This window comes from Felis catus, chromosome C1 (assembly GCF_018350175.1).
Source record: "Felis catus isolate Fca126 chromosome C1, F.catus_Fca126_mat1.0, whole genome shotgun sequence".
In the NCBI taxonomy this organism is placed as follows: Eukaryota; Metazoa; Chordata; class Mammalia; order Carnivora; family Felidae; genus Felis; species Felis catus.
Window position 1 is genome coordinate 17,641,897 of NC_058375.1, and position 11,533 is coordinate 17,653,429.

The 11,533-nt window shown below is 45.9% G+C and overlaps 1 protein-coding gene across 2 annotated transcripts; it reads left to right on the plus strand.

The window, feature by feature from the left end:
* The first annotated feature begins 3,580 nt into the window (after positions 1–3,580).
* Positions 3,581–10,214, plus strand: PITHD1 (PITH domain containing 1). 2 transcript variants are annotated; one of them, XM_023258302.2, is made up of 6 exons: positions 3,585–3,887; positions 4,589–4,632; positions 4,991–5,068; positions 7,610–7,714; positions 8,413–8,521; positions 9,279–10,214. In XM_023258302.2, the coding sequence occupies exons 1-6, from the start codon at positions 3,690–3,692 to the stop codon at positions 9,378–9,380; spliced, it is 636 nt and encodes a 211-aa protein (XP_023114070.1). In that variant the 5' UTR covers positions 3,585–3,689; the 3' UTR covers positions 9,381–10,214. The 2 variants fall into 2 exon arrangements, with proteins under 2 accessions (XP_023114071.1, XP_023114070.1); XM_023258303.2 differs by lacking the exon at positions 4,991–5,068 and having other exon boundaries at positions 3,581–3,887.
* Positions 10,215–11,533: the final 1,319 nt, after the last annotated feature.

The window sequence follows — 11,533 nt, forward strand, 5'->3', positions numbered from 1 at the left end:
AAGTTGGGGGAAGGGAGAGAAGCAGGACCCTCACCCCCACCCCCCCCCCCTCTTCTCCTTATACCTTTAAGTATGTTTCCCTGCAAGGGGCCTTGGGCACATGTGTGCAGATGTCCTAACCTGTGTGCTCAGGTTCTGTTTTAAGGTTTCTTTCTTTCTTCCTTTCTTTTCTTCTTCTTTTTTTTTAATGTTTATTTATTTTGAGAGAGAGAGAGAGAGAGCAAGGGAAGGGCAGAGAGAGGGAGAGAGAGAATCCCAAGCAGGCTCCGTGCTTTCTGTGCATTGTTCGACACGGGGTTGGATCCCACAACCATGAGATCATGACCTGAGCCAAAATCAAGAGTCAGACGCTTAACCGACTGAGCCGCCCAAGCGCCCTGTTCTAGGGTTTCTAAATTGAAAGGGTCCATCTGATATCCAGCACAGTGGATCACAAAAAGCCACCACAAAGCACAACATCATCACATTTTCTAATACTAGGGACTGAGAGAAAATCTTAAAGGCTTCCAGAAAGGGAGCGGTGGTGGGGGTGGGGGTGGGGGGGATCCATATAAAAAATCAGGAATCAGAATGGCATTGTACTTCTCAAAGCTACAAGAAAACAGCAAAATCTTCAAAATTCTAAACGAATTTTATCTTCAAATTACCAATTAAGTATAAGAGAAAAGTAAAGATATTGTCAACAGTCACTTAATACGTACGGTAGTATGGTAGCCAGCCTTTAATGAGTTCTATCTCCTGGCATTCATAACCTTCCATAATTCCCTCACACTTTGAATTTGGCTGACCAAATCTGTGGAACCCTGGGATATTCCAGAATGACAGTATGGGATTCCTAAGGCTAGCTTGTAAAATACATTGTGGTTTCTACCTTGCTCTCTCTGCTTTGGTGACAGCTAGCTCTCCTGTCTTAAGGACACGCAAGCAGTCCTATGGAGAGGTGTGTATGACAAGGAACTGAGGCCTCCAGTCAACAGCCTGCAGCAACCCGACAGCCATGTAAGTGGCCATCTTGGAAGTGGATCCTCCAGCCCCAGTCAAGCCTTGAAAGACCCTAAGCTCGTGAGAGAGCTGAGCCAGAACCACCCAGCTAAGCCATTCCCAAATTCCTGGCTCAGAGAAACTTTGAGATACATGTTAACTGTTTTTCACACAACAAAATATAATTAATTCAGATATACTGGGGAGGAGGGGGAAAGGAGCCACAGCATTTTATAGTTCTTCCCACCAAAAGGTGACGTCAGTATCTCCACCCTTGACTTTGGATTTGGCCACGAAACTTGTTTTGGCTGATGGCACATTAGCAAAAATAACGGAAGCAAGGGTTAAAAAGTGCCTGTGCAATTGGGTCTTCCCTCTCTTGCTTCTATAGCTCCTACCATGTGACTAAGCTCAGGTAGCCTACTGGAGGCATATGGCTCCCATCACCTTGGCTGACAGACAACATCAACCAACCATGTGAGTGAGGCCATTCCAAGCTATCCAGCCCGAGCCAAACTGGCCCAGAAAAGAATTGCCCAGGTAATCTGCAAAATCATGAGTATAGTTCTCGGCACATTAGTGTTCAATAAATCAGTAAAGGAGGGGCGCCCGGGTGGCTCAGTCGGTTAGGCGTCCGACTTTGGCTCAGGTCATAATCTCGTGGTCTGGGAGTTCGAGCCCTGCGTTGGGCTCTGTGCTGACAGCTCAGAGCCTGGAGCCTGCTTCGGATTCTGTGTCTCCCCCTCTCTTCATCCCTCCCATGCTCATGCTGTGTCTCTCTGTCTCTCAGTAATAAATAAACGTTAAAAAAAATTTAAAAAATCAAATCAGTAAAGGATGACAAAGATGAAAATGACAGGCTAGAAACCGGAAGTGAGTAGATATCCTGAGTAAGTAAGGACTGTATTAGTCCCACGGTCTTTCCAAAGAAAGGCTACTGAGAGTATCATTCAATTAAACAAATATTTACTAAAGTGTTTACCATGTGCCAGGCCCCTGGCCTGAAACTGTGATAGGAAAGCAGGAATAATTCATGACATTGTGCGGTTCTGAACCAGAACCCAGCTCACCTATTTCACACAAAATTGAACTAGGACATCAAAATATGTTTGAATGGAACTTATTTAAAAAAAATTTTTTTTCAACGTTTTTATTTATTTTTGGGACAGAGAGAGACAGAGCATGAACGGGGGAGGGGCAGAGAGAGAGGGAGACACAGAATCAGAAACAGGCTCCAGGCTCTGAGCCATCAGCCCAGAGCCCGACGCGGGGCTCGAACTCAACGCGGGGCTCGAACTCAACGCGGGGCTCGAACTCACAGACCATGAGATCGTGACCTGGCTGAAGTCGGACGCTTAACCGACTGCGCCACCCAGGCGCCCCAAATGGAACTTAAACAGATGGATCTTTTGATTTGTATTTCACCTGCCCCCATTCCTGTCTGGACACCCCAGAGCCAGACATGAAGGGCAAGGGGTATCCACAGTATCCCATAACTCTCTCTACATCCTCCGTCTTTCCCTCTCCCCACCAGCAGTAAGAATACATTTGACCCTGAATCCAAAAATCATTTCAACTCTAAACAGTGGCTGCCAATTCTTTTGACTTCAACCCACGACGTGAAAAACACTTTGCATTGCACCTGGGTACTCAAACCCAAACTGAAATGGAAGTTCTATAAATTGAGACTCAAAATGTGTGATATATTCTGAATTTTTAATTATATTCTATTTTTATGCTGGTCACAATCCTCTAAGCGGATTTGAACACCTATTAATGGGTCACAACCAGCCGTTTGACAAAAAACCCTGCTCTGATATGTCACACGGCAAGGGGACTCTTAAAGGTCATTTAGTCCAATTCTTGCACCTCACAAGTAGTAAATGGAGACTCAGAGAAGTTAAGTCACTTGCCCAAGGCCACGTAGCTAGCAAGTTGGCAGTGCCTGGATTTGAACCAAGATCTGACTCAGCTGTTACCATGTGTCAGCCACTGTGCTGGGTTCTTTCACTTCCATATTTCATGTAATACTCACTGTGATTCTATGAAACATAGCATCATTCCCACTTTACAGATGACAAAACGAAGTCTCGGGATGGGGAAAGTGACTTATCCAGAGTCACAGTGTCAGTAGCAGACCCAGGACCGGTCTTCAGATCCGGTGGTTTCGACCGCTAAGCCCACTATGGAGTGGTTACGGAAGTGAGTGTGTGCGCTCTCAGTGCCTACACGTGCACGTGGGAAGCAGCTATAACGTTGCGCTCCCAGCCCTTCAGGACCTAATCGCTGTACACGCTTTCTGCGACCAGCTCCCCCAAAACGTTGGTGGAAAAAGAGCCTTTAGCCTAATGGGGAAGAGGATTCGAATTCCAGCCCCATCATTTACTGGAACACGAGCCTCATCTCTCTGCGCCTCAGTTTCCACACCTGGGAAGCGGGGAGAGCAACAGGACCGCGGACTCCAGACCTGAGTCAACAGGAACTCCCTTGCACCTGGAAGCGCTTATCGAACGTCAAGCCCTCGCCGAGCCCCGCCCCCCGCCTCCCCCCCCCCCCCCGCCCCGGGCCCCGGGCGCATGCGCCGCACAGGGGCGCCTTTTACGACGCGGCGGCCGCGGTGCGCTTAGCGGCGGAGCGGGGCGAGCGCGGCGCGGGCGGCGGCGGCGGCGGCGGCAGGGCCGAGGGGACGCGCGGACGGCGGCGTCGCCATGTCGCACGGCCACAGCCACGGCGGGGGCGGCTGTCGCTGCGCCGCCGAGCGGGAGGAGCCGCCCGAACAGCGCGGCCTGGCCTACGGCCTGTACCTGCGCATCGACCTGGAGCGGCTGCAGTGCCTCAACGAGAGTCGCGAGGGCAGCGGCCGCGGCGTCTTCAAGCCGTGGGAGGAGCGGACCGACCGCTCCAAGGTGGGCCTTTCGGGGCCTGGGGCGGGCGGGCGAGGCGGGGACCCGCGCGGGGCCTCAGGCCTCCCGACTGCTCTGTCGGCCTCAGTCCTGCAGTTAAAAATAACGACAGCCCGCTTGCCAAGCGCTTTCCCGTGCCTGTCACCTGCCCTCCCCTGGGGAGGGAAACAGCGTCGAGTCTCCCCATTTTGCAGGTAGAGGAACTGAGGCCCGGAGAGGGAGAGGGGCGCTTTGGCTTTACGAAGCCGACATTCTCTTCCAGGGCTTTCGGGAGGATGGCTGTAGGGCGTTTTCTCTACTGTTTGACTACCAGTCCCAGTGGCTGCCTGATCATATCACCTGATGAAGACCAGAGACAGCAGATGTAGGCAGATGAAGCGTGTTATCCTGTCTAGAGCATTTACCGTTGTGGGGTCACAGAGCCATTTAAAAGCTGTGGACCCCGTAGGCACATACTTTTGCACACAGTTTCAGGCTCGTCGAGCCTGTAGGTTCATTCATGGGCTCCCCATTTAAGAACCCTCTGAGAGGATGGCCTGTAGATTCTTGTTAGCATCAAGGTAGTAAGTGCTGAAAAACCGAGGGAGGTCGACTATTTATTTGCATTGCACTCCCAGTTGTAGAACAGGGTGGAAGATGCCTAAAATTGTAGGCTCTCAGCAAATATTTGTTGCTTTCTCCTCCCCACTCCCCATCCCCTCCAGTTTGTTGAAAGTGATGCAGATGAAGAGCTTCTGTTTAATATTCCGTAAGTACCTCCTTGGTGTTTGCCTCAGGCTAGATAGGCTGTACCCAGAATCCTTATCAGGATTCACTCACTGGTTGTGTCAAGAGCACACATCTGTTTCTAGAAATGGGGGAGATTACAGTGTGGTGGGTTTGAGGAGGAAAGCGTAAAGATGTTTCGGTTGAAAGATAACTGAGAAGCCGTGGTAAATTTCTTAGAATTGCAGGATGCCAGAGGCAGACAGGATCTTAGAAATTTTCTGGTACAAGTCTGACACACGAGTCACCTGAAACCCAGGAAGGGGAAGGGTCTTGCCTGGGGTCACGCAGCTAAGCAGAAGTTCAGACCCAGGTTGACAACTTCTTTTGCATCCTGGCAGATTTACAGGCAATGTCAAGCTCAAAGGCATCATTATAATGGGAGAGGACGATGACTCACACCCCTCTGAGATGAGACTGTAAGTGGCAAGACCTTCAAGAAGCCTCGGAGTTCTCTTTTCTCTGGTAGCACTTTATTCCAGAATGATCCCCTTTTTTTTTGTTTTCTACTGGGTTAAATATCCCCTCCTCCCCCTCTTAAAAATCTTGATCTTGTTCTGCATCAGAATACACTTATCTCTTCCTGAATTAACGACTTTTTTAGATTAAGTGTCTTGAAGGCCAACAGCTTGTGTCTTTTCAAAATGCTTTTGCTGTGCCAACCATTCATCCAGAGAGCATCCTATAAATGCCAATTGTTGATGACTTTGCAGTTTCCTTAGTAACCCAGCTGCAGATCTCAAATGGTCTTTATGGTTTCTACTCCTGGGGTTAGTTTCCAAATTTACCCTTGTTATTTCACACAGCTAAAAATCTTTGCGTGTGTTTTGTTTACATGGAATTACTCCATCTGAGTGTGCATGCCCTTTAGCGAGCAAAGTTCCGTAGGCCTCTTGCGGTACAGGAATCTGTTGCCACCAGGGCTGGTGCCCCCTATTTGACGGCTTGCCTTATTCCAGCATAGCCTTCCTAAAAGAAGGGGCAAACTTTTGAGTGCTGGAGAAACAAATACCAGAAGAACTTTACATTTTAAAGAATTTCTTCTGAAAACGTTTAAATGAGAAATTTAAGAAACTCACACTTTTCGAATGTTAGAAACATAAATATGAAAGCAGACCCACATATGCAATCATTTTAAGGGAACAGTACATTTGAGTTGATGGTTTTGGAGGCTTGTTTACTGGGGAGATGGATTGGCTTGAGAAAACTAGAAATTCATGTTGCATTGTGGTTAAGAGGGGGCTCTGGAATAAACTGCTTGGGTTCCAGTTCTGTCTGTACCACTTGCTAGCTCCATGACTGTGGGGCGTTACTTACCTTCTCTTTATCTCTGTGCTCTCATATGTAAAATGACAACAGTAATAGTAGGAACTTCGTAAGATTGTAGAGAGAATTAAATGATCTATAACATGTAAAGAGCTTAGAAGAAGTCTAGAACTTAATAAATGCCCAGTTTGGGGAGGGCAGGTACAAATACTTACATAAGACCTCACATCTAAACACTTTACCTATATTACACTTTATCGAATCTAAGATATCACTGATGTAATTATCTGATACACCATTAATAAAGAAAAAATATTGCCTATTCAACTATGACATGCCACTGACACATCTGGAAAAGTTAAATTGGTACTTAATGAAATTTGAACACAGACTAGGTGTTAGATGTTGTTAAGGAATTGTTAATTTTTGTAAAGTGGTATCGCTTTTTAACAGTGGTATTTTAAGAAGTCTTTGCTTTTTAGAAATATGTACTAATGTGTGAGTGAAGTGAAATGTTTCAGATTGCTTTAAACTATCAAGCACAAACAAAATGGGGGTGATAGGAAATAGGCATAATGTTCATTATTGAAGCTGAGTGATAAATGGAGATAGAGTAATTGTATTTTTCTCTCTGCTTGTGTATAATTTGACATTTCCCATAGTAAAAATTTTTAAGTACATGTATCTTAAAAGTGATTCAGTTTAATCTCATCACTGTATCAGATATGTACTATTGGCATCCTCAGTTTATACATGAGGAAACAGATACAGAGAGGTTAAATCACTTGTCCAAAATTATACAGCAGGTAAGTGACAGAGCCAGGCTTTAAGCCCAGGAAGTCTGGCTCCAGAGACACTGCTTTTAACTACAGTGCTACGCTGCCTCTCATAATGCTGCTCATAAATGTTCACTATTATTATTCTGTGCATCATTCTTAGAAACACTTTGAAGCAAACACTTGCTTTCTTAAATTACATGCATTTTCCTGCCGCCAATATCTAGGCCCCTTCTGTGTGGGTGTGTTAATAAAACACTCTGGAGATGGTGGGGGTGTGGCGCAGGTCTTTAGAATCTGAGAGTTATAGAGGAGACAGCTGTTTCTTAGATATTTCTTTGAAAAATTTATTTCTTCATTAGCAGTTTTACTTGACTTTCCAAAGCCCATTGTGAGTTGGCAGCCTTGTGTGCTCTTTTCAAAATGGAAACCCGCAGATACTATGTGTTTAAAGAACTGTAAGATGACTCTATGTATAGGGTAATTTTGAACACAAAAGTTGCTTGAGTGTTAAGTTACCTGCTCTTATCTCTTAGCTGTGTTTAATGTGTTTCTGCCAAACTATTTTTCTCCCATGAGTAAGCTGTTTTGTTTAACCTCCTCAGCTTGGTGTGAATGTGCTGAGTTGCTGATTTTCTCCATGCATTTGCTGCGTGTGACCTGGTTTGAGCCTTCTCTTTGTATATTGCTTCTCATGTGATCTTAACCCACTCAAAGATGCCACTGGCTTATGTTGCAGTTCTCAGCTCTTTTCCTGCTGGTTTAAAGATATTTGTGTATAAATGCCAGTAAAATGCCATTCCTAAAATTTGATCTTCTTTTGATAGAACTGAAGGCAGTTGAGTCAATAGGCAGTTTTGAAAAACTGCAAAATATGATAATGCACATTCTTGATTTTTCTCCCCTTTCCTTTCTCAGGTACAAAAACATTCCACAGATGTCCTTTGATGATACAGACAGGGAGCCAGATCAGACCTTTAGTCTGAATCGGGATCTTACGGGAGAATTAGAGTATGCTACAAAGTAAGCACTGAACCTGTTTCCATTCTCTGGCTTCTGAGGAACAGCAGGTGTTCATTTGCAGCGAACATATATATGCATTAGCACTTACTGAGCTTGCAGTTTAATTTTGGCCCATCTCCTGCTTTCTTAACATCAGAAACTAGTTAAAACAGTGGAGGGAAGCTTGATCCTCAGCTTGGTCAATTTTTGGCAGAGATGCAGTGCAAGCCATAGGCCTGTTGCACTTGTAAGCAGTTGACAGATCTGAGTGAGCTCCTAGGGTGGTCTTAGGAAAGATGTTTTCAGAATTCCTCTTTGTACAGTGGGCTTACAACAGGCCGAGTTACACATGACTACTTTAGCTCTTCACTGGCTCTCTTTTTCCTAATGGTAAGGTCGGTGAGATCGGCACTGAACTTGCATTAGAATCGCTGCTTGATCATACATCATTTCTCATTCCCGCTCCTTGAGGGCAGGGCAGCGTTGACTCATTTTTCTATTCTTACTGCCTTGGGCAGGATCTGGCAGATGCTCAGGCAGTGTGTACTGAATCGATTGCTTATCCAAAAGGGAAGAATGAGACCTAAGAGCCCAGAGTGTTCTCTGACATTTGCCCGGGTGTTACCACAAGTTAGAGTTAGAATTGTTTCTGAGCCGGTGGTGAGATATTCATTGAACTCTAACCTGTGTCTTCTCTCCCCATCCCTTTCATTCTCTAGAATTTCTCGTTTTTCAAATGTCTATCATCTTTCAATTCATATTTCAAAAAACTTTGGAGCTGATACCACAAAGGTCTTGTATATTGGCCTAAGAGGAGAGTGGACTGAGGTAAGAAGGGGCAGGAATTCCTGGCCCCCCGGTATATATGCATATGTGTGTGTATATCTGTGTGTTGCCATATGGGCACTTTAGGGAAAGGAAAGAGAGCAGGTGAGACGCTGCTTGCTCCCAGTCTGTTTATAATTTTCCTTGGTTTTGTTACTGCACACTGTCCATCTCCTTTGGCAGGCTGTCCGTATTTTTTTTTTTTTAACGTTTATTTATTTTTGAGACAGAGGGAGACAGAGTATGAACGGGGGAGGGTCAGAGAGAGGGAGACACAGAATCTGAAACAGTTTCCAGGCTCTGAGCTGTCAGCACAGAGCCTGACGCGGGGCTCGAACTCACGGACCGCGAGATCATGACCTGAGCTAAAGTCGGATGCTTAACCGACTGAGCCACCCAGGAACCCCAGGCTGTCCGTATTTTTAAGGGAGTTGAAGTAGCCCAATTGACACCAATTCATTTTTTTCACTTTAAGGTTCTTTTCTTTATCCACCATTTTTGATGACCTTTCTTGTGTCAGGAACTAGAGAGAAGATGATAAGATAGACAAGGTCCTCTTCTCATGGTGGCACCATTATAGTGGGGGAATGAATCTTCTAAGTTATGGGGTGAATCATTGATAATGGTCTTTGCAGTCTTCCTAGGATGATTGTATCAGCAGGGGGAAGAGATGGCTTCCAGAAATGAACCTGAGTAAGGACGACTCCACTGTATGGTCTGGGAAATGGCCAGCTGACCCAGCCTCTCACTTTTCTTGCAGCTTCGACGACACGAGGTGACCATCTGCAATTATGAAGCCTCAGCCAACCCAGCAGACCACAGGGTCCATCAGGTTACCCCACAGACACACTTCATTTCCTAAGGCTGGCCAGGGCTCCCACAGAGGCGCTGTGTCAGTGAAGACGTGCAGCATCCTGTTGGGGAGGACAAAGAGATGGGGTTCCAGAGAGAGTTGGCGCCACAGCCTCTGCCAGGCTGTGTCTTTGGGGCTTTTGCTGCAGAAACCCGGCCTATGGAAGATACCACACCACCGGGGAGGGTTGTGTGGGTGCTGAGGGACAGTCGTGGTTCTCTAGGGCCTAGGAATTGAGTCTTGGACTGGTCAGCATCTGGCAGTCATTGGATGATGCCTGCCTTTCCAGTCAGTGTGGCCATGGGATCCCAAGCGTCTCGTTGCTTTGTGGCAGGATTTTTGTGTGACTTGTTTTTTTTAAACATGGAAACTGTTTCCTGGGCTGCAGTAAACTTTCTGAAGCCTCAGCATTGCGTTTCTATTAGCCATCAGGAGGGTCTCCAACTAGAAATACTTGTCCCTGCTTGCTCCTTCTTCCTGTCAGCGTTCAGCATTCTTGTCAAGTTGCCCGGCTTGTAGTTGTCTGTCATGTACTAGTGTCCCATGGTAGCTAGGAGAGCAGGAATGTCCTGATGATGCTTAATAGCTTGAGGAGAAGGTCTTTCTACTGCCTAGGTAAGCAGTCTGGGGAGAGCATGGGCATCATTTCTGTGTTTGTGAGTTATCCTGGTTGGATAAGGTTGGGACTTAGGTAAGATTCCCCTTGGGACATCTTTAATGTTTATTAGCTTCTAACTAGTGTCATAAGCGCAGTGCCAGAAATTGGAGATCTCAGTTTTTCTGTTCATGGCTTTTTATTCACCGTAACTAATAAGCTTCCTAATAAATCTTTGCCGGACTTCATGTTTGTATATTCTTTTGATTTCTTGGCAGTACTGATGAAAATTTTACTTTACAGGAACTGTGTGGAACTTTGAAATGTGTTGTTTTGTACTAGGTAGATCATAAGTGCCACAGTGATATATATTCAAGACTAGATCATTTCTCCGGGAAAGATACAGTGGACTAAAAACACTCCTACACCCACCCACCCACACTTTGTAAAGAGGAAGGTGAAGTTACAAACTGATGTCCCATTTCTCATGAGAGGAAATAACTTGAGTGACATTTACAAAGACAAGGGAGAACAGATTCTGGAACTCACCAGAAGAAACGAGAGCAAGGAGAGTAAGTGAACAGCACATGGCAGACCCAAGACCTCAGGACTTCAATTTTGTTAAGACAGCAATTGGAGAGAATTTAAATATCTAAAATGAGATCGGAGATGGTCAGTATTCTCTCCTTTGTAGAAAATAGGAACAGTGGATAATGGGAATCAGTGTTGAACCTGATCCTCTTGAGAGAATTCTCCTGAAAGTGTTGGCCCACACTGTTTCTCCAGCCTGTCCAACGGAAAGCCTGCCACCACCGTTTTGTCAAGCCTCAAGATTTCTAAAATGAATCCTGAGATCACCCAGAGTGCAAACACGATTATTGATGCACTAAGGGACCTACTCGTCAGCCACAGCCTCTTTATTTCAGTTGGATCATTTTGGAGATAAAAATATAGGCTATGTCTTTAAATTTGGAGTAGGGGAAGAGTAAAGTTAGAAATCTTAGAGCAGACGATCCCTTCATTAATTCCACTAATTAAAATCTAATCACAGGTAGCCCCTGGGACTGGGTTTCTGAATATGAAGCTTCACTCTGAAGTATCTGTTCCAGGATGTGAAGAAGGGCCCCAGGATCTCAGGCGATTGGGGGGGGGGGGTAGTATAGGAGGAATTGTTTACTCTTCCATAAGCAGACCTGGCAGGGATCCTATGTGGGGGGCAGTCATGTGGTCTCCGTGCACTTCTTCCTTTCTGACATCCAGTCTGGGTCTTCGGCTTGTTGCACTTCTCAGGACTCAAAGATTTCCTGCTCAGAATCCTGGTGTTTTAGGCTCTTTGTGGCCCTTTGAACACTAAGACCAAACTGCCTCTCAGCCTGGGAGAAGTGCTTTGAGTTCCCAGGTTTACAGTGTTCTTTCAGTTCAAAGAAAAACTGTAGGTTACGCTGGGAGAATGAGTCCTAAGCTGCTGAGGTACCAGTGTCACTCATCTGTTTGCAGGTGTCTATGTGTTCTCTTACGGATGTGGCCTTCGGCTCAGTTTGCCTCCCTTTCCAGCTTTTCTGTGGAC

What these genes read in the sequence shown, in the direction of transcription:
- PITHD1 (XM_023258302.2), top strand. Translation starts at nt 3,690, where the DNA reads ATGTCGCACGGCCACAGCCACGGCGGGGGCGGCTGTCGCTGCGCCGCC. An exon ending in AGCGGACCGACCGCTCCAAG is followed by an intron (nt 3,888 to 4,588) that starts GTGGGCCTTTCG and finishes CATCCCCTCCAG; the next exon opens with TTTGTTGAAAGTGATGCAGA. An exon ending in GAGCTTCTGTTTAATATTCC is followed by an intron (nt 4,633 to 4,990) that starts GTAAGTACCTCC and finishes GCATCCTGGCAG; the next exon opens with ATTTACAGGCAATGTCAAGC.